Raw genomic sequence first — 26603 nt, 5'->3', positions numbered from 1 at the left:
GCCTTTTATCCACATATAAACATTCATCTAAAATATCAGATATGGTAAAAGGACGCTCAAGCACGTGACGTGTGAGAACCAATGAGGTTCATTCTCGTGTTATGCAGTGCGTTTGAGCTTCAGGAAGAATCGTTTTAATAAATAAGTCAATGACGTACTCAGTCACTTCTGCTTTGTCCCAGAAAGAATCAGCCATTTTGAACGAATGGGTTGACTGAATGATTCAATGACTTATGAAATAAAGCTTCTTTCATTTCAAGTAAAGAAAGTTGTTTTATGGTTTAGTTAACTATAATATCCCTGGGGATTGTTACATACTTGATCATCAGGAAACATTGCAAAAAGGGAGATGTTGCAAAATTAATGTGTGAAACAGGCTTTAATGCAGAAATGCATCAGAAGCTAATATCAACACAGTAACAATTCTAAGAAATCTCACTTTGAGGCATATGAAAAACTTTGTGTGTGGTCCTGTCCACGTTCATCATCTCTGTATGGGGATGTGTGGACTGACTGAATATGTAAGTAAGAAGACACAACAGAGGTTGTATTTTATAAATAAATTGCTGTCTTTTAATGCAGTCTGTGTTCCCCGATGCATGAAAAACAGGTCCAAACTATCTTTTATCCCCCAAGCAATTCGATTTTTAAATTCTTCTCCCAGTGTTGATTGATGGTCAGCTGGTCTGTTTATCCTAAATAAGATTTATTTGCTTTAAATTATTGTTTGTATATGCCAACTGTGATTTGTTTTAAATGTCTGTGTGAGCTTGCTTCAAACTACTTTCCCTACGGGGAAAAATAAACACTACTACTACTATTGTCGCTGTGCAAGCGCATGTGTCTGAGACAGTTGTCCTGTCTGGAGAAGGTTTTACCGCATAGCTGACAGCAGAAGGGTTTCTCACCCGTGTGCACTAGTCTGTGTGTTAAAAGACGCTTCCTCTGTGTGAAGCTTTTGCCACACTCCTCACATCTGAAGGGTTTTTCGTCCATGTGCACTAGTTTGTGTGTTAATAGCCGCCCCTTCTGTGGGAAGCCTTTCCCACACTCCTCACATCGGAAGGGTTTGGGTCCTGTGTGCTTGCCGGCATTCAGACTCTGTGGGAGCGTTTTGGGCAAACACGAGCTTGAATGTGAGGATGGGAGTGTGTTGAACGGCGTCGATTCAGACTCGCTCGTGCTGGGTGAGCTTCTATGGGAATCCTGAAGATTCAAGTCATACTCAATGTCTGCAACACCAAAGCTCTCATTCTGCAGAACAGCCAATAAACCGGACTGAGTTGACGTGGTCGTCGGATCCTCCATCCCATATGGATCTGTAAAACTCTGGGAATGTTGTTCCAACTCCACAAGATTTTCTGGATGGTCGAACGCTTTCCCGGAACACCATAAGCGAGTGTTTCGGTCATGGCAGTGGTTTTGTTCTTTACACTTCTGCTTTGCCTGAACTTGATTCAGTGTCTGATCCACAAGTTTTTCCACCTGTTCGATCTTCATCTCAAACTCCAGTCCGCTGAGCTCCTCTTCCTCGGGTTCCTTCAGCGGCGTTACAGACTCTTCTTGTTTCAAAAGCTGTGAATTCACATCCGCCGCATGTGAAAAGTGAGCTCTCTCCTCTGAGAGATTCTTCACAACAATCTTTTCCTGGCTGCGAGGATCAGTCTGAGCTTCCCGCGAATGAGCCGTTACACCTGTCGAGAAATACAAGTCATAAGTCTTTAAGATATTTTTAATTTAAATTCTCCAAAAAAAAATTGTTCTTGGTGTAAAATCTACATAGCTGCTACAAATCATTAGGCTAATGAACCATGATAATATTTAATACATTTACTTTTAATATAATGTATATATATACAAACACACACACTGTATGATGTTATTTGATATTATTAAAGGGATAGCTCATCGAAAAATTTAAATTCTGTCATTGATTACTCACCCTCATGTCGTTCCAAACCCGTAAGACTTTCATTCATCTTTGGAACAAAAATTAGGATATTTTTAATGAAATCTGAGAGATTTCTTTCCCTCCTTGACAGTCTACGGAACTACCATTTTGACGCTTCGAAAAGTTAATAAAGAAATCGTAAAACAAATCCATATGAACTGAGCAGTTTAGTCCAAATTTTCTAAAGAGACTCGATGGCTTTATATGAAGAACAGACTTAAACTAGGCTTTTTATCACATATAAACATTGATCAGCGAACATAAAGAGAAGCTACAATGAAAGGGCTTGAAGCGTGAGAACAAACCTCTAGCTGAAGCTCAAACGTGCTGCGTAACACAAGAATGAACCTCATTGGTTCTTGCTGAAGCTCAAACGTGCTGCGTAACACAAGAATGAACCTCATTGGTTCTTGCTGAAGCTCAAACGTGCTGCGTAACACAAGAATGAACCTCATTGGTTCTTGCTGAAGCTCAAACGTGCTGCGTAACACGAGAATGAACCTCATTGGTTCTTGCTGAAGCTCAAACGTGCTGCGTAACACAAGAATGAACCTCATTGGTTCTTGCTGAAGCTCAAACGTGCTGCGTAACACGAGAATGAACCTCATTGGTTCTTGCTGAAGCTCAAACGTGCTGCGTAACACGAGAATGAACCTCATTGGCTCTTGCTGAAGCTCAAACGTGCTGCGTAACAAAAGAATGAACCTCATTGGTTCTTGCTGAAGCTCAAACGTGCTGCGTAACACGAGAATGAACCTCATTGGCTCTTGCTGAAGCTCAAACGTGCTGCGTAACACGAGAATGAACCTCATTGGTTCTTGCTGAAGCTCAAACGTGCTGCGTAACAAAAGAATGAACCTCATTGGTTCTTGCTGAAGCTCAAACGTGCTGCGTAACACGAGAATGAACCTCATTGGCTCTTGCTGAAGCTCAAACGTGCTGCGTAACAAAAGAATGAACCTCATTGGTTCTTGCTGAAGCTCAAACGTGCTGCGTAACACGAGAATGAACCTCATTGGTTCTTGCTGAAGCTCAAACGTGCTGCGTAACAAAAGAATGAACCTCATTGGTTCTTGCTGAAGCTCAAACGTGCTGCGTAACAAAAGAATGAACCTCATTGGTTCTTGCTGAAGCTCAAACGTGCTGCGTAACAAAAGAATGAACCTCATTGGTTCTTGCTGAAGCTCAAACGTGCTGCGTAACACGAGAATGATCCTCATTGGCTCTTGCTGAAGCTCAAACGTGCTGCGTAACACGAGAATGAACCTCATTGGTTCTTGCTGAAGCTCAAACGTGCTGCGTAACACGAGAATGAACCTCATTGGTTCTTGCTGAAGCTCAAACGTGCTGCGTAACACGAGAATGATCCTCATTGGCTCTTGCTGAAGCTCAAACGTGCTGCGTAACACGAGAATGAACCTCATTGGTTCTTGCTGAAGCTCAAACGTGCTGCGTAACACGAGAATGAACCTCATTGGTTCTTGCTGAAGCTCAAACGTGCTGCGTAACACGAGAATGATCCTCATTGGCTCTTGCTGAAGCTCAAACGTGCTGCGTAACACGAGAATGAACCTCATTGGTTCTTGCTGAAGCTCAAACGTGCTGCGTAACACGAGAATGAACCTCATTGGTTCTTGCTGAAGCTCAAACGTGCTGCGTAACACGAGAATGATCCTCATTGGCTCTTGCTGAAGCTCAAACGTGCTGCGTAACACGAGAATGAACCTCATTGGTTCTTGCTGAAGCTCAAACGTGCTGCGTAACACGAGAATGAACCTCATTGGTTCTTGCTGAAGCTCAAACGTGCTGCGTAACACGAGAATGAACCTCATTGGTTCTTGCTGAAGCTCAAACGTGCTGCGTAACACGAGAATGAACCTCATTGGTTCTTGCTGAAGCTCAAACGTGCTGCGTAACACGAGAATGATCCTCATTGGTTCTTGCTGAAGCTCAAACGTGCTGCGTAACACGAGAATGAACCTCATTGGTTCTTGCTGAAGCTCAAACGTGCTGCGTAACACGAGAATGATCCTCATTGGTTCTTGCTGAAGCTCAAACGTGCTGCGTAACACGAGAATGAACCTCATTGGTTCTTGCTGAAGCTCAAACGTGCTGCGTAACACAAGAATGATCCTCATTGGTTCTTGCTGAAGCTCAAACGTGCTGCGTAACACGAGAATGATCCTCATTGGTTCTTGCTGAAGCTCAAACGTGCTGCGTAACACGAGAATGATCCTCATTGGCTCTTGCTGAAGCTCAAACGTGCTGCGTAACACGAGAATGAACCTCATTGGTTCTTGCAGAAGCTCAAACGTGCTGCGTAACACGAGAATGAACCTCATTGGTTCTTGCTGAAGCTCAAACGTGCTGCGTAACACGAGAATGAACCTCATTGGCTCTTGCTGAAGCTCAAACGTGCTGCGTAACACGAGAATGAACCTCATTGGCTCTTGCTGAAGCTCAAACGTGCTGCGTAACATGAGAATGAACCTCATTGGTTCTTGCTGAAGCTCAAACGTGCTGCGTAACACGAGAATGAACCTCATTGGTTCTTGCTGAAGCTCAAACGTGCTGCGTAACACGAGAATGAACCTCATTGGTTCTTGCTGAAGCTCAAACGTGCTGCGTAACACGAGAATGAACCTCATTGGTTCTTGCTGAAGCTCAAACGTGCTGCGTAACACGAGAATGAACCTCATTGGTTCTTGCTGAAGCTCAAACGTGCTGCGTAACACGAGAATGATCCTCATTGGTTCTTGCTGAAGCTCAAACGTGCTGCGTAACACGAGAATGATCCTCATTGGTTCTTGCTGAAGCTCAAACGTGCTGCGTAACACGAGAATGATCCTCATTGGTTCTTGCTGAAGCTCAAACGTGCTGCGTAACACGAGAATGAACCTCATTGGTTCTTGCTGAAGCTCAAACGTGCTGCGTAACACGAGAATGATCCTCATTGGTTCTTGCTGAAGCTCAAACGTGCTGCGTAACACGAGAATGATCCTCATTGGTTCTTGCTGAAGCTCAAACGTGCTGCGTAACACGAGAATGATCCTCATTGGTTCTTGCTGAAGCTCAAACGTGCTGCGTAACACGAGAATGATCCTCATTGGTTCTTGCTGAAGCTCAAACGTGCTGCGTAACACGAGAATGATCCTCATTGGTTCTTGCTGAAGCTCAAACGTGCTGCGTAACACGAGAATGAACCTCATTGGTTCTTGCTGAAGCTCAAACGTGCTGCGTAACACGAGAATGAACCTCATTGGTTCTTGCTGAAGCTCAAACGTGCTGCGTAACACAAGAATGAACCTCATTGGTTCTTGCTGAAGCTCAAACGTGCTGCGTAACACGAGAATGAACCTCATTGGTTCTTGCTGAAGCTCAAACGTGCTGCGTAACACGAGAATGATCCTCATTGGTTCTTGCTGAAGCTCAAACGTGCTGCGTAACACGAGAATGATCCTCATTGGTTCTTGCTGAAGCTCAAACGTGCTGCGTAACACGAGAATGATCCTCATTGGCTCTTGCTGAAGCTCAAACGTGCTGCGTAACACGAGAATGAACCTCATTGGTTCTCGCTGAAGCTCAAACGTGCTGCGTAACACGAGAATGATCCTCATTGGTTCTCGCTGAAGCTCAAACGTGCTGCGTAACACGAGAATGATCCTCATTGGTTCTTGCAGAAGCTCAAACGTGCTGCGTAACACGAGAATGATCCTCATTGGCTCTTGCAGAAGCTCAAACGTGCTGCGTAACACGAGAATGATCCTCATTGGTTCTTGCAGAAGCTCAAACGTGCTGCGTAACACGAGAATGATCCTCATTGGCTCTTGCTGAAGCTCAAACGTGCTGCGTAACACGAGAATGAACCTCATTGGTTCTCGCTGAAGCTCAAACGTGCTGCGTAACACGAGAATGATCCTCATTGGTTCTCGCTGAAGCTCAAACGTGCTGCGTAACACGAGAATGAACCTCATTGGTTCTTGCTGAAGCTCAAACGTGCTGCGTAACACGAGAATGAACCTCATTGGTTCTCGCTGAAGCTCAAACGTGCTGCGTAACACGAGAATGAACCTCATTGGTTCTTGCTGAAGCTCAAACGTGCTGCGTAACACGAGAATGAACCTCATTGGTTCTTGCTGAAGCTCAAACGTGCTGCGTAACACGAGAATGAACCTCATTGGTTCTTGCTGAAGCTCAAACGTGCTGCGTAACACGAGAATGAACCTCATTGGTTCTTGCTGAAGCTCAAACGTGCTGCGTAACACGAGAATGATCCTCATTGGTTCTTGCTGAAGCTCAAACGTGCTGCGTAACACGAGAATGAACCTCATTGGTTCTTGCTGAAGCTCAAACGTGCTGCGTAACACGAGAATGAACCTCATTGGTTCTGGCTGAAGCTCAAACGTGCTGCGTAACACGAGAATGAACCTCATTGGCTCTTGCTGAAGCTCAAACGTGCTGCGTAACACGAGAATGAACCTCATTGGCTCTTGCTGAAGCTCAAACGTGCTGCGTAACACGAGAATGAACCTCATTGGCTCTTGCTGAAGCTCAAACGTGCTGCGTAACACGAGAATGAACCTCATTGGTTCTGGCTGAAGCTCAAACGTGCTGCGTAACACGAGAATGAACCTCATTGGCTCTTGCTGAAGCTCAAACGTGCTGCGTAACACGAGAATGAACCTCATTGGTTCTGGCTGAAGCTCAAACGTGCTGCGTAACACGAGAATGAACCTCATTGGTTCTCGCTGAAGCTCAAACGTGCTGCGTAACACGAGAATGATCCTCATTGGTTCTTGCTGAAGCTCAAACGTGCTGCGTAACACGAGAATGATCCTCATTGGTTCTTGCTGAAGCTCAAACGTGCTGCGTAACACGAGAATGAACCTCATTGGTTCTGGCTGAAGCTCAAACGTGCTGCGTAACACGAGAATGAACCTCATTGGTTCTTGCAGAAGCTCAAACGTGCTGCGTAACACGAGAATGATCCTCATTGGTTCTTGCTGAAGCTCAAACGTGCTGCGTAACACGAGAATGAACCTCATTGGTTCTCGCTGAAGCTCAAACGTGCTGCGTAACACGAGAATGAACCTCATTGGTTCTCGCTGAAGCTCAAACGTGCTGCGTAACACGAGAATGAACCTCATTGGTTCTCGCTGAAGCTCAAACGTGCTGCGTAACACGAGAATGGAACTGTTGACTTAAAGAGATAGTTCAGCCAAAAATTACAATTCTGGCATCATTTACTCGCTCTCATGTCTTTCAAAACCGTAAGACTTTCGTTCATCTTCAAACACAAATTAAGATTTTTTTTATGAAATCTGAGAGATTTCTGTCCCTCCATTGACAGTCTACGCAACTATCACTTTGAGGCTTCAAAACGTTTATAAAGAGATAAACCTAATCCCTATGAACTGAGTGGTTTAGTCCAAACGACTTGATAACTTCATATGATTGAATTTAGGCTTTTATTCACAATATAAACATTCATCACTTGACGAGAACCAATGAGGTTCATTCTCGTGTTACTCAGCACGTTTGAGCTTCAGCAAGAACCAATGAGGATCATTCTCGTGTTACTCAGCAAGAACCAATGAGGATCATTCTCGTGTTACGCAGCACGTTTGAGCTTCTCAAGAACCAATGAGGTTCATTCTGGTGTTACGCAGCAGGTATGGTTGAGTTTCTATTTATGTTCCCTGATCAGTGTTTATATGTGAATAACAGCCTAAATTCAATCTGTTCATCATATAAAGCAATCAAGTGTCTTCAGAAAATTATATTTATGAAACGCCAAAATTGTGTAGAGTTGACTGTCAATGGAGGGACAGATATCTCTCAGATTTCATAAAAAGATCTTCATTTGTGTTTCGAAGATGAACAAAAGTCTTACAATTTTGGAAAGACATGAGGGTGAGTAATTAATGAAACGTTTTTTATGTTTTGTTTTTTGGGGGAGGGGGGTGAGCTAACCCTTTAAGTTATTTTATGTATTTAAATTATTTTCTCCTCTAACACTTATTTGAGACCCTTATTGTTGTGATCTGTGACATTATCTGACTCCTGCATCCACATGAAGTCTCTAGAACAAACAAACAACACAGAAACAAACACACACATATTCATGCAATACATAGTGTAAACTAAATTGCCCAGAAAGACATGACAGCAACGATTTTACATCAGAAAGTCATGGGTTTTATTGTCATTTGCAAAATGCATCTTATCAATGCTCCCATTTTAAATAATTCACACACACACAAAGTAGCAGAAAACAACATAGAAGACATATAGCATAGTTTTACTGGCTTTAAAATGAAAAATGTAATTCATGTATATAAATGAAATGCATTTTATATGACAGTTGATGTTTATAAAATAGATGTTAAAGTGATCTGTTGAACAAATACTGAAAAAAAGTATATCAAACTTAAAGCAATATTACTAATTTATCATAAAAAACTTCTATAAAGTATGTCAAAACAAGTCAAATTTAAAATAATGTGGCATTTCATAAAATCTTGTCAGCATGGATCTGTGACTGTGAATGCTACCAATACGCATACGCCTCCTCTTCAGTGTGGCTGCGCTGGTGCAGTTTTAGCGAGTTTAAATGCGAGTAGGACTTGCCGCATTCTTCACAACTGTACGGTTTCTCTCCGGTGTGTGAGCGCTGGTGTGAGATCAGGTGAGAGTTGCAGTAAAAGCCTTTGCCACACTGAGGGCAGGTGTACGGTCTCTCTCCGGTGTGGATTCTTTGGTGGATCTTCAGGTAGAAGCGCGTAGTGAAGGTCTTTCCGCACTGAGGGCAGCGAGAGCTTCTCTCTGCGTTTGTGTCTCCTCTGTGATCTGACGCTGATGGAAGCGCATGGTTAGCGGCAGCGGTTCTGTACGGTTCGTCCACGTGCCGGCGGTTCGGAGACACACCTGTGGCGAATCGCTCACCTGTTTCCAGAAGAGAAGCGTCCAAACTCACGGCTCCGGAGTTCGCTGGATATTCCTGGGACACCGGTGAATTCCACATTCCACCGGGCTTCATTTTACTCGTTAAGATAAAATCACTACCTACAGATTGACCAACAAAGAACAGAGTTCATAATTCAGAGAGGCCCATAATTCTAAAGATTGGTTAGTTGAACTAGTCCTGATATGAAGTGATCTCTGACCAACTCTAGCTGGTCCTGTTGTTCCCGTGCCGAAACTATCCTGGTCTTCCACCTCTGGACCCAACGGGGAAAGAGCAGGAGAAACTAGAGATGAAATCAATCAACCAAATAAGCATAAAATGATTGAGAATGTATAGAAGAATATCATATTTTGGCATCTGATATAAAACAGAAAAGCACTATCATAATTCTTAGTGTGTTTTACTCGGTCCACTGTCCCACTGTTCGTCCTCCATGTGTTCCTCTTTGATCTGAATTGGTTTGATTCCGTCTTCCTGCAGTTTAGAACGACAAAGAATCAGGTTACTCTATGACGTATACTGAAGAAGAATCTAATAATGAAGATCCTTACGTTCAGTGTGAACGTCTGGGCTGAAGAAACGTCCGTGTGTGTCTCCGTCTGTGATTCTCCGTCATGATTTTCATTTATCTTTACGCAGTTGAGGTTTACCTCTGGTGAGAAATGTTTTTTGAAAAAGGATGAAACGCGACATATACATGCATTGTTAAAGGTGCAGTAAGCAATTTCTGAGAAATGCTGTTGATGTTTAAAACCACCAAAACAAACGCCTCTACTCCTCTTGATTGCTCCCCCCCCAAAGTCACAATCACCTCCCCCATCATAAGTGGACACGCCCCTTATTGCTGACTGGCTACAAGTGTGTTGTGGCGCTCGGTCGGATCCTCTTTTAACAGTGTTTCTCAGAAATCTCTTACTGCACTCATTTATTCACCCTCATGTCATTCCAAATCCATTGGACCCTATACCGACTAAGCTACTGAAAGAGATGCTTCTAGAGTTCATAAATCCTCTTCTTGATATCATTAATTAATCTTTGACTTTAGGATACCTACCGAAAAATAAAAAGCTGGCTATTATTAAACCTCTTATTAAAAAAACACAACTTTTTAGTCAATTAAAGGCCGATCTCAAATCTACCCTTTCTGTCACAGATACTAGAAATCGAATTATCCTCACAACTATGTTCCTTTTTAGAAAGAAATGGTATATGCAAGGATTTCCAGTCAGGATTTATTATCATGCATTCATCTTATCATGTACTGAGACGGCTCTCATTAGTCACAAATTATTTTCTCTTATCATCCGATCGTGGTTGTATCTCTCTATTAGTGTTACTCGATCTTAGTGCTGCATTTGATACTATTAACCACAACATTCTTTTAAATAGACTCGAAAATTATAATGGCATTAGTGGAATTGCATTGGCATGGTTTAAATCATCCTTATCTGACCGTTACCAGTTTGTAGCAGTAAATGAAGAGATGTCTTATCGATCACAAGTTCAGTATGGCGTACCACAAGGCTCAGTACTAGGACCGCTGCTGTTCACTCTGTACATGCTACACACACAAACACACACACACACACACACACACACACACACACACACACACACTCTGTACATGCTACCCTTGGGAGATATCATTAGGAAGCATGGCTTTAGTTTTCACTGTTATGCCGATGATACTCAGCTCTATATTTCTTTGCGCCCCGGCAAAACTTACCAATTCACAAAATTAACAGAATGCATAGCTGATATACAAAATTGGATGACTGGTCATTTCCTACAACTTAATTCTGAAAAAACAGAGATTCTAATTATTGGACAAAAAACTTCCTCACGTACTAACCTAGAATACTGTCTAACAATTGATGGCTGCTCTGTCAAGTCTTCGTCCTCAGTTAGGAAACAAGGATGTGCTCTTTGATACCAATCTTTCATTTGAAAGCCACGTTTCTACCATCTGTAAAACCGCATTCCTCCATCTTAAAAATATATCTAAATTACGACATATGCTCTCAATGACAAATGCGGAACAGTTAGGTCATGCGTTCATGACCTCAAGGCTGGATTACTGTAATGCTCTACTGGGTGGTTGCCCTGCATGCTTAATAAACAAACTCCAGCTGGTCCAAAATGCAGCAGCTCGAGTTCTCACTAGAACCAGGAAGTATGACCATATTAGCCCGGTTCTGTCAACACTGCATTGGCTCCCTATTAAACATTGTATACATATTAAAATATTACCGATTACTTACAAAGCACTAAATGGTTTAGCTCCTCAGTACGTGAGCGAGCTCTAAACGCATTATAGTCCTTCACGTCTATTGCGATCTCAAAATTCTGTCCAGTTGATAATACCTAGATTATCAAAATCAACAGCAGGCAGTTGATCCTTTTCCTATTTAACACGTAAACTTTGGAATAGTCTTCCTAGTATTGTTCGGGAAGCAGACACACTGTCAGTTTAAATCTAGACTAAAAAAAAATCTCTTTAACCTAGCACATAGAACATTATAAATTTATATTATTCAAATCAGTTACATGATTGTTAGGCTGCATAAACTAGGTCAGCCAGAACCGGGAAAACTTCCCATAACACCTGATGTACTCGTTTCATCATAAGAAGAATGGCATCTAGACACGATCACAACGCATGATGTAGTCAGCCGGATCCGGGCCGTATCAAGATCGAATGGAGGACCTGCACCTAGACACGACCACAACGCATGATGTAGTCAGCCGGATCCGGGCCGTATCCAGATCGGATGGAGGACCTGTGCCTAGACACGACCACAACGCATGATGTAGTAAGCTGGATCCGGACCGTATCCAGATCGGATGGAGGACCTGTGCCTAGACACGACCACAACGCATGATGTAGTCGGCTGGATCCAGACCGTATCCAGATCGGATGGAGGACCTGTGACTAGACACGACCACAACGCATGATGTAGACAGCTGGATCCGGACCGTATCCAGATCGGATGGAGGACCTGTGACTAGACACGACCACAATGCATGATGTAGTCGGCTGGATCTGGGCCGTATCCAGATCGGATGGAGGACCTGTGCCTAGACACGACCACAACGCATGATGTAGTCAGCTGGATCCGGACCGTATCCAGATCGGATGGAGGACCTGTGACTAGACACGACCACAATGCATGATGCAGTCGGCTGGATCCGGACCGTATCCAGATCGGATGGAGGACCTGTGACTAGACACGACCACAACGCATGATGTAGTCAGCTGGATCCGGACCGTATCCAGATCGGATGGAGGACCTGTGACTAGACACGACCACAATGCACGATGTAGTCGGCTGGATCCGGACCGTATCCAGATCAGATGGAGGACCTGTGACTAGACACGACCACAATGCATGATGTAGTCGGCTGGATCTGGGCCGTATCCAGATCGGATGGAGGACCTGTGCCTAGACACGACCACAACACATGATGTAGTCAGCTGGATCCGGACCGTATCCAGATCGGATGGAGGACCTGTGACTAGACACGACCACAATGCATGATGTAGTCGGCTGGATCCGGACCGTATCCAGATCGGATGGAGGACCTGTGACTAGACACGACCACAATGCATGATGTAGTCAGCTGGATCCGGACCGTATCCAGATCGGATGGAGGACCTGTGACTAGACACGACCACAATGCATGATGTGGTCAGCTGGATCCGGACCGTCTCCAGATCGGATGGAGGACCTGTGACTAGACACGACCACAATGCATGATGTAGTCGGCTGGATCCGGACCGTATCCAGATCGGCTGGAGGACCTGTGACTAGACACGACCACAATGCATGATGTAGTCGGCTGGATCCGGACCGTATCCAGATCGGATGGAGGACCTGTGACTAGACACGACCACAATGCATGATGTAGTCAGCTGGATCCGGACCGTATCCAGATCGGATGGAGGACCTGTGACTAGACACGACCACAATGCATGATGTAGTCGGCTGGATCCGGACCGTATCCAGATCGGATGGAGGACCTGTGACTAGACACGACCACAATGCATGATGTAGTCGGCTGGATCCGGACCGTATCAAGATCGGATGGAGGACCTGCGCCTAGACACGACCACAACGCATGATGTAGTCAGCCGGATCCGGACCGTATCCAGATCGGATGGAGGACCTGTGCCTAGACACGACCACAACGCATGATGTAGTCAGCCGGATCCGGACCGTATCCAGATTGGATGGAGGACCTGTGCCTAGACACGACCACAATGCATGATGTAGTCGGCTGGATCCGGACCGTATCCAGATCGGCTGGAGGACCTGTGACTAGACACGACCACAATGCATGATGTAGTCGGCTGGATCCGGACCGTATCCAGATCGGATGGAGGACCTGTGACTAGACACGACCACAATGCATGATGTAGTCGGCTGGATCCGGACCGTATCAAGATCGGATGGAGGACCTGCGCCTAGACACGACCACAACGCATGATGTAGTCAGCTGGATCTGGGCCGTATCCAGATCGGATGGAGGACCTGTGACTAGACACGACCACAATGCATGATGTAGTCGGCTGGATCCGGACCGTATCAAGATCGGATGGAGGACTTGCGCCTAGACACGACCACAACGCATGATGTAGTCAGCCGGATCCGGACCGTATCCAGATCGGATGGAGGACCTGCGCCTAGACACGACCACAATGCATGATGTAGTCAGCCGGATCTGGGCCATATCCAGGTCAGATGGAGGATCTGCGCCTAGACACGACCACAATGCATGATGTAATCAGCCGGATCTGGGCCATATCCAGATCAGATGGATGACCTGCGCCTAGACACGACCACAATGCATGATGTAATCAGCTGGATCTGGGCCGTATCCAGATCAGATGGAGGACCTGCACCTAGACACGACCACAATGCATGATGTAATCAGCCGGATCTGGGCCGTATCCAGATCAGATGGAGGACCTGCACCTAGACACGACCACAATGCATGATGTAGTCAGCCGGATCTGGGCCGTATCCAGATCAGATGGAGGACCTGCACCTAGACACGACCACAATGCATGATGTAATCAGCCGGATCTGGGCCGTATCCAGATCAGATGGAGGACCTGCACCTAGACACGACCACAATGCATGATGTAGTCAGCCGGATCTGGGCCGTATCCAGATCAGATGGAGGACCTGCACCTAGACACGACCACAACGCATGATGTAGTCAGCCGGATCCGGACCGTATCCAGGTCAGATGGAGGATCTGCGCCTAGACACGACCACAATGCATGATGTAATCAGCCGGATCTGGGCCATATCCAGATCAGATGGATGACCTGCGCCTAGACACGACCACAATGCATGATGTAATCAGCTGGATCTGGGCCGTATCCAGATCAGATGGAGGACCTGCACCTAGACACGACCACAATGCATGATGTAATCAGCCGGATCTGGGCCGTATCCAGATCAGATGGAGGACCTGCACCTAGACACGACCACAATGCATGATGTAGTCAGCCGGATCTGGGCCGTATCCAGATCAGATGGAGGACCTGCACCTAGACACGACCACAATGCATGATGTAATCAGCCGGATCTGGGCCGTATCCAGATCAGATGGAGGACCTGCACCTAGACACGACCACAATGCATGATGTAGTCAGCCGGATCTGGGCCGTATCTAGATCAGATGGAAGACCTGCGCCTAGACACGACCACAATGCATGACGTAGTCAGCCGGATCTGGGCCGTATCCAGATCAGATGGAGGACCTGCACCTAGACACGACCACAATGCATGATGTAGTCAGCCGGATCTGGGCCGTATCCAGATCAGATGGAGGACCTGCACCTAGACACGACCACAATGCATGATGTAATCAGCCGGATCTGGGCCGTATCCAGATCAGATGGAGGACCTGCACCTAGACACGACCACAATGCATGATGTAGTCAGCCGGATCTGGGCCGTATCCAGATCAGATGGAGGACCTGCACCTAGACACGACCACAATGCATGATGTAGTCAGCCGGATCTGGGCCGTATCCAGATCAGATGGAGGACCTGCACCTAGACACGACCACAATGCATGATGTAATCAGCCGGATCTGGGCCGTATCCAGATCAGATGGAGGACCTGCACCTAGACACGACCACAATGCATGATGTAGTCAGCCGGATCTGGGCCGTATCTAGATCAGATGGAAGACCTGCGCCTAGACACGACCACAATGCATGATGTAGTCAGCCGGATCTGGGCCGTATCTAGATCAGATGGAAGACCTGCGCCTAGACACGACCACAATGCATGATGTAGTCAGCCGGATCCGGGCCATATCTAGATCAGATGGAGGACCTGCGCCTAGACACGACCACAATGCATGATGTAGTCAGCCGGATCCGGGCCATATCTAGATCAGATGGAGGACCTGCGCCTAGACACGACCACAGCGCATGACGTAGTCAGCCGGATCCGGGCCGTATCCAGATCAGATGGAGGACCTGTGCCTAGACACGACCACAATGCATGATGTAGTCAGCCGGATCCGGGCCATATCTAGATCAGATGGAAGACCTGCGCCTAGACACGACCACAATGCATGATGTAGTCAGCCGGATCCGGGCCACATCTAGATCAGATGGAGGACCTGTGCCTAGACACGACCACAATGCATGATGTAGTCAGCCGGATCCGGGCCATATCTAGATCAGATGGAGGACCTGTGCCTAGACACGACCACAGCGCATGACGTAGTCAGCCAGATCCGGGCCGTATTCAGATCAGATGGAGGACCTGCGCCTAGACACGACCACAATGCATGATGTAGTCAGCCGGATCCGGGCCATATCTAGATCAGATGGAGGACCTGCGCCTAGACACGACCACAGCGCATGACGTAGTCAGCCGGATCCGGGCCGTATCCAGATCAGATGGAGGACCTGCGCCTAGACACGACCACAATGCATGATGTAGTCAGCCGGATCCGGGCCATATGTAGATCAGATGGAGGACCTGCGCCTAGACACGACCACAACACATGATGTAGTCAGCCGGATCCGGGCCATATCTAGATCAGATGGAGGACCTGCGCCTAGACACGACCACAACACATGATGTAGTCAGCCGGATCCGGGCCGTATCCAGATCAGATGGAGGACCTGCGCCTAGACACGACCACAGAGCATGACGTAGTCAGCCGGATCCGGGCCATATCTAGATCAGATGGTGGACCTGCGCCTAGATATGACCACAACGCATGACGTAGTCAGCCGGATCCGGGCCATATCTAGATCAGATGGTGGACCTGCGCCTAGACACGACCACAACGCATGACGTAGTCAGCCGGATCCGGGCCGTATCCAGATCAGATGGAGGACCTGCGCCTAGACATGACCACAACGCATGACGTAGTCAGCCGGATCCGGGCCATATCTAGATCAGATGGAGGACCTGCGCCTAGACACGACCACAACGCATGACGTAGTCAGCCGGATCTGGGCCGTATCCAGATCAGATGGTGGACCTGCGCCTAGACACGACCACAACGCATGACGTAGTCAGCCGGATCTGGGCCGTATCCAGATCAGATGGAGGACCTGCGCCTAGACATGACCACAACGCATGACGTAGTCAGCCGGATCCGGGCCATATCTAGATCAGATGGTGGACCTGCGCCTAGACATGACCACAACGCATGACGTAGTCAGCCGGATCCGGGCCGTATCCAGATCAGATGGAGGACCTGCGCCTAGACGCGACCACAACGCATCCCTGAAGTGTCAGCAGGAATTGTGTCAACTAGACTCCCCACTGCGAAAGCCTCATCGACCCGGCAAAAGTTTTTTTTTCACAACAAAAGTTTTTTCCTCTGTACAGATAAAAAAGGTTTTCAAAATTACTCCCGTTCACACACATCCGCGTGTTTATTATTCATGCTGCATTAAAGAAATACAGGTTTGGAACGACATGAGGGCGAGTACATGATAGAAGAATGATCATTTTGTATAAAATATCCCTATAAGTGGTATTAACAACAGTACACAGCCATCTGATACCTATGTTTATATGTTGTATGATGTGTTTTTGCAAGGGTAATAAGCATTAATACTTAAAGTTAAAATGATTTAGAATTTGCAACCCATTTTACTTCGGTATTGTAACATAATACTGAATCAAAGCATATGGAATGAGAATGTGAAAATTAGATGATGAAAAGTGGATGTTATAGACCAGAATAGAGGCAGATCTGAATGCAGGTATAACTTTATCATAGATGAGTTTTAAAGGATACAATGATTGACCACAGGGGGACTTTAAAGTTATAAAAAAGTTATTCCAGTAACGTTAACAGAACGTTTGTTTAAAGTTAATTGGTCTTCAAGAATGTTCTCAAAACATTAACATAAATGCATTAAATACATTGTTACTGAAACGTTTTTATTTTATTTTAGTTGGATAATCATCTAACATTTTTTAAATTTTACAACTAATTTCAGAATGATCAGAGAACACTCAAAAGTAATGTTCCAATGTTAGCAAAATTATAAAATGGAACGGTCCTTTAACGTTCGCATAACCAATAAAAAACGGTTTTGAAAAACTGGTGGAACTCTACACCCTTGCCTCATTTAGTATACATGTTCTATATGTAAATTAGCCCTGCCTCCACTCACTCACAGCAGCTCAGAGATCACACGTTGACCTGATTGTTTTAAACCTTGATGGTTTTAAAAACCTGGACTTTTGAGAGCATTCAGAAAGAACATTTTCATAACTTAATTTTTTTTTGGTAGCTGGATTTTTTTCCGGGCACTTTTTGTTATGGTAGTAACGTCTTCGAAGTTGGTGGCGCACGAACGGTGTAAACTGACAGAACGTCTGTTTCTGTCAAAGGCAGAACTTTAGCGAAACCCATTTCGTGCTGCGTTCAATTCTGGAAGCATTCATGGGTGAAATGCCTCGAACACACGCGTGAATTCTACGTTATTCCTCCTTCTTCAAAGTGCAAGAACTCAAGCCAACGGGCTCGTAAACAGGGGATTAGGGGATTAGGGGATTTGGGGAATGGGGAACAGGGTCTTTAGAGGAAAACACCCGAAACGCATCTTTTCATTATCTCTGCTTGCTAGTGATGTGCACTGTAAAAAATGTTGTTGGTTTAATTTAAAAAAGTAAGTTAACCTGGTTGCCTTAGGCCATGTCCACACGGACAAGGCTATTTTTATAACCGGAGTTTTTCCTACAGCGTTTAAAAAAAAAATCCCGTCCACACATGCTCGGTCTCCGTCTACATGAAAACGTAAAAACACGCAATCAAGCGCGGTCAAGAGCATGCCACGCCAGCAGGCGGCGATATAAACCTTAACCCTAAAGCCACGTTGGCCAATCAGAAGCGCAAATCTCATGTCAAACACAGCAGATAACGGCGCACACTCTGACGTCGCAAGGCAAAAACCCCGGTTTCACTGTCTACACGACAACACTGTAACCGGCGTTTCTGAAAATCCTCACCCTGGCAGGGGTTTTCAAAAATGTTCGGCTTCAGTGCGTTTTTGTGTGGACGAACGGCCGAACCGCGTAAAATAAAGTCACGGTTTTAAAAATACCCGTGTCCGTGTGGACAGGGCCTCAAAATTCATTTAAATAAAAAATTTAAGTTAATACAATGAGGGAGATTGGTTTAATAAATAGAAAATCAAAATACTACGTTATCTGAACCACATTAACTATCAAAGTTGATTTGACAAAAGCTGTGATAAATCATGAAAATGACAGGTTGAAGGGGCGGAGTCAAAACTTAGGTCTCTAGCTACTGGCTCAACAGCCGCGAGGCCTTGCATACGTCACCGGTTAAAGGAAGGCGTTTCAGCGGAAGAATACATTATGATTAAAGAGTGAAAGGAGGAGAAGGCAGGGATGAGTCCCGCATCATGTCGAGTTTAAACAGTGCCATGTGTGACTGAAGTACCTCTCTGTCCGCTGGTGTTCACTTGTGTTCCCACTGAGCGCAGGTTCGACTGGTTCTTTCGGGCTGATCGCAGTTCGCTCTCGGTAAACTGCAGTTTGAGCATCAGCGTCTCGACCTCCATCTTCCGGCGCGTCATCTCCTGCTCCACCGCGCGACTCATCTCCAGCAGCGCGCATTTGGCGAAGCGCTCGAGGATCGACGCGAGCGTCGCGTGGATATCAGCCGACGCAGACATTAGAGCCGCTTAATGGCGAACAATACAAGGCTATTGTTTGTAAAGTGTTTTCAAAAGAGCCTCGCGTCCAATCTGGTGTTTTTTCTTTCTTTCAGCCGCACGCTGGGTTCGAGGATGCGGACAGTCGAGCATGTATCAATAGTGTTTACACAAATCTCACAAAACAGTTGACCGTTTTCCTGGTGGAGTGACGTCACCGTTTAAAAGACCAGTAGATTTCGCCCTGTCTTTTCACTACCGTAAATCCTAGTGTAGAAGCGCCGTTATAAATCATCAGGGAATCTTTCGATTTAAATCTCGCAAACGGGAAAAAAGGTCCCATTTCACAGACTGTGATGACGCGTTTTAACTGTCATCAGCATCGCAAATCCTGCAACTGTTTTTTTATATTTTCATTTTTTTTAAATGTACAATGTACATTTATTATAACACTATACTTTGTATTATGTATTATATTACCTTTGCTTCGAATTACAAAAAAACTAGTTAACGCTGATGTGAGGGAGCGACGGTAATAATTTCTCCCTCCGAACTGCCGTTATCAATCTCTCTCTATTTTTTTCTCATTTTTAAAGTTGTGAAAACACTTGTGAGTTTTTCTTTTGCTATCTGAATGAGCAAATTGGAACACACACATTTTATGTAGTCTCTCATTCACCGCTATAGAAGTTTAACTTTAACCAACTATGACGACGGCCGCTTCTGAGAAACCCGGTAATGGGTAAAAAAAAATTGTATGTACCCAAAAAAATAAAAAGCTGGTGTTCTGCATATTTTTGGCCATTTAATTTCCTATTTGAAAACGAATAACGGAATCAGCCGCAGCTGGCCCAAAAAAGTGCCAGAACTGCAACTGCTATATAATATTAATATATTGTAAAATATAACTGAAGAAGGTGGTGGAGAAAAACTACAGAAACTAAGAAAATGCAAAGTATAATCGGTTTTATTAATGCAGACAAAAATGCTGAAACCTTACCCAGGTATAGCACAAATAAAACACGATGTTAAAATGTGTCAGATGAACATAAGATAAAACTATAATAAATAGTAACAGTAGAATATATAATAAAATGTAAATTTAAAAGTTGTAGTGTATAAAGTTGCACAGATGACAAACTAATGAACAAATGTGGTAAATAAGTGACAAATGAAAAATAAAATTATACTTCTAGATGTGGAGATGCAAAGTGTAAAGAGTTTTATGGAAGCTTGTTTCCACCACAGAATAAAAAATCAAAAAGGTAATTGCGACTTTTAATCTCATAATTGTGTGAAAACACTCGCAATTCTGAGGAAAAGTCAGAATTGCAAGAATATATCTCGCAATTCTGACTTTGTATCACACAATTCTGACTTTATATCTCTCAATTCTGACTTTATATCTCTCAATTCTGACTTTATATCTCGCAATTCTGACTTTATATCACGCAATTCTGACTTTATATCACGCAATTCTGACTTTATATCTCGCAATTCTGACTTTATATCTCGCAATTCTGACTTTATATCACGCAATTCTGACTTTATATCTTGCAATTCTGACTTTATATCTCGCAATTCTGACTTTATATCACGCAATTCTGACTTTATATCTCGCAATTCTGACTTTATATCACGCAATTCTGACTTTATATCTCGCAATTCTGACTTTATATCACGCAATTCTGACTTAATATCTCGCAATTCTGACTTAATATCTCACAATTCTGACTTTATATCACGCAATTCTGACTTTATATCACGCAATTCTGACTTTATATCTGGCAATTCTGACTTAATATCTCGCAATTCTGACTTTATATCTCGCAATTCTGACTTTATATCTCGCAATTCTGACTTTATATCTCGCAATTCTGACTATATCACGCAATTCTGACTTTATATCTCGCAATTCTGACTTTATATCTCTCAATTCTGACTTTATATCTCGCAATTCTGACTTTATATCACGCAATTCTGACTTTATATCTCGCAATTCTGACTATATCACGCAATTCTGACTTTATATCACGCAATTCTGACTTTATATCTCGCAATTCTGACTTTATATCTCTCAATTCTGACTTTATATCACGCAATTCTGACTTTATATCACGCAATTCTGACTTTATATCACGCAATTCTGACTTTATATCTCGCAATTCTGACTTAATATCACGCAATTCTGACTTAATATCACGCAATTCTGACTTAATATCACGCAATTCTGACTTTATATCACGCAATTCTGACTTTATATCTCTCAATTCTGACTTTATATCACGCAATTCTGACTTTATATCACGCAATTCTGACTTTATATCACGCAATTCTGACTTAATATCTCCCAATTCTGACTTAATATCTCGCAATTCTGACTTAATATCACGCAATTCTGACTTTATATCACGCAATTCTGACTTAATATCACGCAATTCTGACTTTATATCTCTCAATTCTGACTTTATATCACGCAATTCTGACTTTATATCACGCAATTCTGACTTTATATCTCGCAATTCTGACTTTATATCTCGCAATTCTCTATTTTTCAGAATTGCGATATGTACTTGCAATTGTAAGATAAAGTCACATATATCTTTTAAAATGTTTAATTCTGTGGCAGAAACAAGCTTCCATAGAGTTTGGATGTACAATAAGACAATAAAACGAAGGCAACAAATAAATAGGCACACAAATAAAAAACATGCAATAAATATTTCAAACTATAAAGATGCACTTGAATATGTAACGTTACATTGCATAGGGTAAATGAGTATAAAAGACTAATGAAATATAAAATATATATCGACGGATGTGCAAATATGTACAGGCAAAATTAAAAGCAAAACAATACAATTGTAAAGATACTGATAAACGCATGTTTTTCCTCAGTTCTCGACACCGACGTCTTGCAGCGGCGTTCTCTTCTTCCGTCCACCCTCGCGGTCGCCGGCCAGATGAAACCAGCGAATGATGGCCTTCTCCACCTCCAGCTCCGTTATCTGCGCACACGTGGGGTTTCTCCTCACAGCCTCTACACACACACACACACACACACACACAGTTCTCAGACTTCTTTATTGTCATTGTCAACAGTCACAACAAAATTCTCTGTGACGCAATCCAGTTTGCAGCATATAAAAACAACAATTCCGACAATCATTAAAATGACAAAGAACAACAAATTTCAATGAATTAATCCAATGATATATAAAAAGAATAAATAGAAATAGAATATAGTCAAGACACGTCAAATCGAGACAGAACTACTCGTGCTGAACTAATAAAAAACTAATTACAAGAATAGTTGAAAGAATACTAATAGCAGCATTAAAATAAATTGTGATATTCAGAATACTCAAACAGTCTAAACACAATTATTATATAGGAGTTATAAAAGTATTTCTCAGTCTGTTAGTATGAGACTGTTAAAGTTAAAGGAGGAGTTCACTTCAGAATTAAAATCTCCTGATAGTTTACTCTCCCTCACGTCATCCAAGATGTTCATGTGTTTCTTTCTTCAGTGGAAAAGAAATGAAGGTTTTTGAGGAACACACTCCAGGGTTTCTCCATATAGTGACTTCAATGGGGTCCAACGGGTCGAAGGTCCAGATGTGAGTTTCAGTGCAGCTTCAAAGTCTCGACACGATCCAGCCGAGGAATAAGAGTCTGATCTAGACAAACCAGCCGACATTTATAACAAAATACACATTTATATACTTTATACCACTAATGCTGGTCTTGCTCGAGCTGTGATGCGACACACATTACGTGATCAGGGTGAAAGGTCACGCGTGTTCCGGTTCTGAAATGTAGGATAGAGCGAGAAACTCCAACTTCAAAATCCGACATCCTTGTTTTACTTTTTATTTATTTATTTTTGTAAATGGCGTTTGACTCAGTCTTTGCACGTTCGCTCTGTAAACACTGGGTCTGTTCTTACGCCTACGTCACGCTTGACCTTTCACCCTGATGACGTAATGTGTGTCGCATCACAGCTCGAGCAAGACGAGCATTAGTGGTATAAAGTATATAAATGTGTATTTTGTTATAAATGTCGGCTGGTTTGTCTAGATCAGACTCTTAGTCCTCGGCTGGATCGTGTCGAGACTTTGAAGCTGCACTGAAACTCACATCTGGACCTTCGACCCGTTGGACCCCATTGAAGTCACTATATGGAGAAACCCTGGAGTGTGTTCCTCAAAAACCTTCATTTCTTTTCCACTGAAGAAAGAAACACATGAACATCTTGGATGACGTGAGAGCGAGTAAACTATCAGGAAATATGAATTCTGAAGTGAACTCCACCTTTAAACACTGGAAGCGCACCGTTATAAATAGAGACGCCACTGGTGCCACAACACCTGGAAGAAGATTTACCTTGAAAGCACTTACCAATCACAACGTTTTTAAACTCTAAACTTTGGAAAGATGTTTTCCCGTTCACACCTCTCCAGTTCACAGTTTTGGCCAAGTCATTTTTGATGGCCTGCTTCATTATTCGCCACACCGTGTCCTTCACGTCCACTCCGCCCAGCAATCCCAGCTCATCCACCTGCATGTTTTTAAAACACCTCTTATTGTGCCGAAAACACATGGTTTAACCCTCTGGGGTTCTTCGGACCAAATGGACCCGAAGAATTTAAATAAAAATATGTGTAAAATCATAGCTTCATCGGAATGGTCCGAAATTTGGTGACTTTGTTGGTACTTGGTATATGAACACCCAAAAAAATTGGGGACAGGATTTGAATAGTCTAAGTGGTTGTAAAAAAAAATGGTCACACTCAGGGTCTTCGGGTCCAAATGGACCGGCCATAGGAAATGAATGGGAAATTGGCAAAAATGTGACAATACAGAGTTGTTTTGTGCGTACAATCAACAAATCAGCCACGATCCAGAAAAAAAGCACACAACAGTGAAGGGGTGAATCTATAAAACATCAAGAGTGCAAAACAGACACATCCACACACACACACACACACACACTTTTATACACAAACACACTAATAAATTCAGATTACATAAATATGTTTTGAATTTTTAAAAAATCACAGCTTCATCGGAATGTTACGAAACTAGGTGACTTTTATGGTATTAGGTATGTGAACAAACAAAAAATATTGAGGTCATGATCCAAGCATGCTAAGTGGTCGTCACACTTCTGCTCTTTGGTCAAAAATGACCCCCATAGGAAATGAATGGGAAATTGTCAGAGTTTTTTTTTTTTGCATACAATCTACAAATCAGCCAGGATGCAGAAAAAAGGACTCAACAGTGAAGGGGTGAATCTCTAAAACATCAAGAGTGCAAAACAGACACACACACACACACACACACACACACACACACACTGTATTATATATTTATAATAATCTGTATTATAAAGTAAAACTGGCACTTCAAATTACCATTTAAACCAAACAAACAAAAAACAAGACAAAAATAGTCTTTGAGAATCTGTTATTATATTTTAAAATCAACAACCTGAAAAAAATTGTCAAAGATGTGCAAAACTCACAAGAATTCTGAACCCTTTCTACAGAGAGCTGTAAATCCACTAGTGGTAAAAATGTGCTATTGCGTGATAAAAATGCTCAGTGTGTCCAGCAGATGGCATCCATCTCATTTCAAAAATTGTTTTCATGAGGCCTAGGCTTGACTCTAAAATGAAATACAGCTTTAAAATTTAAAAAAAAAAAAATACATATTTATAAAAAAATTATTTTATATTCAATGGGAAAAAACGGGTCATAATTATTGCATAAATATTAATTATAAATCATAAAATTTTCTCAAAACACCAAAAAATAAAAGAATTTTTTTTATAAAAAACAAGTAAAAAAATATATATATGATTTTCTTTTAATAAATATGAATCAAACCCTTCCGGACCATTTGGTCCCGAAGACCCTGAGTGTGACCCTGAAATGAAGGACCCCAGAGGGTTAAATGCCATTTAACCAAAACACTCAAACAGGATTTTCTAAGTGACACTGATATTTTGGCAAATTACACTAAAGAATAAATAACTAGAAAGTAATGTTGGCTTGACAAAGACGTATGCAAGTTTGAAAGCTTTAAATTTAGTGAAAAGGAAAGAGAAAGATATTGCTAGCATGAATTAACATTTTTTGCTAACATGTTTTAACACATTAATAACATTAGCACTTTGTTAGCATGAATTAGCATTTTGCTAGTATGAATTAACCGGTTTTAACACATTGATAACATTTAATAAGCATGTTAATAACATGTTTTAACACATTTTAACATGAATTAGAATGTTGCTAGCATGTTTTAGCATTTTGTTAGCATGTTGCTAACGTGAATTAGCATGATTAGCATATTTTAACATGAATTAACATGTTGCTTGCATGTTTTAACATGTTGTCCTAGGATAGTCGTTAAGCTTTGCTAGTGATCGACAGCTTAAAATTAAATACTATATTAAGTCTTTTTAAGTTTAAGTTTTCACCCCCTTATTGAAAGGCTGGAACTTTTCATAGGTTTGATCGTCCGTTTAACAAAAATCGTAAGTTGGATCAGTTAGAAAAGATACAGCGACTGAGTGTGAACAGTCTGAGTTTGGTGGTTGTAGCTTTAAAGCTCTAAGAGAAGAAACTACTTAAAATTTTTGCTACGAATAATAATAATAAGCTTAAATAGTAGATCAACGTTACGTTTTCCACACGCTCTAAGCGGTAGACCAATCACAACACACTGGGGCCGGCCAATCAGAGTAGGCCACACTTTTCAGAAGGCGGGTTTTAAAGAAACCGACTCTAAAACCGAGTGTTCAGACAGAGGATGAAAACAGGTGCCGCAACGATGGAACTTAAGTAGAAAAAACATGAGTTTTTTAATTATTAAATTATGTAAACGTATTCTAAAATGTATGAACCTTTAAGTGAGCGTAATAGGATGTTCATAAAGAGGTCTCTTCAGAAGACTTGGATTAAACCGCTCGATCATATATTTACTGTACAGCCTCTTAATGAATTTTTAGAAGCAGCGAATAGACTTTTAATGGATGGACAGAAATCTCTCAGATTTCATTACAAATATCTTAATTTGTGCTTCAAAGTCTTATAAGTTTGGAACAACATGATAACAGCATTTATAAAACGGTAAGTTCCAGTCCTTGATTCTGATTGGTCAATAGCTGTGCTTTATATAACACTATGGCCGCTTCACCCAGCGGCTCTATGTATCGCTACACAACAGCCCTAGCAACCACTCTTAGCAACGCAGACATAGGCTATATCATATTCTCAGTGATGTTGTTCATTGAAGCTTGTAGAGTGAGTATTGTGAGAGATCGAGTGAGCGAGTGTTCCTGCATTTACAGCAGATATAGCATCTTCCTTCAGGTCAGACTATATTCATAATATAAAATCTGTTTGAATGTCCGCTGTGATATCGGGTCCTCTTAACAGCTAGGCTAAGGGTTTCCCGTGACACGCTAGTCATTTATCAGTTGCGTCTTGCTTCT

The 26603-nt window shown here is 42.9% G+C and overlaps 2 protein-coding genes across 3 annotated transcripts in view; both read right to left on the bottom strand.

Annotated features, from left to right (window-relative positions):
* Positions 1 to 588: 588 nt before the first annotated feature.
* si:dkeyp-68b7.5 (zinc finger protein 34) lies at positions 589 to 19334 on the bottom strand. Of its 2 annotated transcripts, XM_056269600.1 has the most exons (5): positions 18889 to 19333; positions 9470 to 9570; positions 9323 to 9392; positions 9118 to 9201; positions 8127 to 9016 (listed from the first exon to the last, which is right to left on the bottom strand). In XM_056269600.1, the coding sequence occupies exons 1-5, from the start codon at positions 19121 to 19123 to the stop codon at positions 8502 to 8504; spliced, it is 1005 nt and encodes a 334-aa protein (XP_056125575.1). In that variant the 5' UTR covers positions 19124 to 19333; the 3' UTR covers positions 8127 to 8501. The 2 variants fall into 2 exon arrangements, with proteins under 2 accessions (XP_056125574.1, XP_056125575.1); XM_056269599.1 differs by lacking the exons at positions 8127 to 9016; positions 9118 to 9201; positions 9323 to 9392; positions 9470 to 9570 and adding an exon at positions 589 to 1694 and having other exon boundaries at positions 18889 to 19334.
* Positions 19335 to 21694: 2360 nt separating this feature from the next.
* LOC130103361 (uncharacterized) overlaps positions 21695 to 26603 on the bottom strand; it is a 20663-nt gene continuing 15754 nt past the window's right edge. Inside the window, exons 9-10 of the mRNA XM_056269609.1 lie at positions 23504 to 23663; positions 21695 to 22142 (exon numbers count right to left, since the gene is read on the bottom strand). Of these exons, the coding sequence (XP_056125584.1) occupies positions 21997 to 22142; positions 23504 to 23663 (306 nt within the window). The 3' untranslated portion in view covers positions 21695 to 21996. The remainder of the gene's footprint in view (positions 22143 to 23503; positions 23664 to 26603) is intronic.

Source organism: Rhinichthys klamathensis, unplaced genomic scaffold, assembly GCF_029890125.1.
Source record: "Rhinichthys klamathensis goyatoka isolate OS25496 unplaced genomic scaffold, OSU_Roscu_1.1 h1tg000284l_1, whole genome shotgun sequence".
In the NCBI taxonomy this organism is placed as follows: Eukaryota; Metazoa; Chordata; class Actinopteri; order Cypriniformes; family Leuciscidae; genus Rhinichthys; species Rhinichthys klamathensis.
Note: the sequence above shows the minus strand (reverse complement) of the source record. Positions and strands in the feature narration are given on the sequence as shown.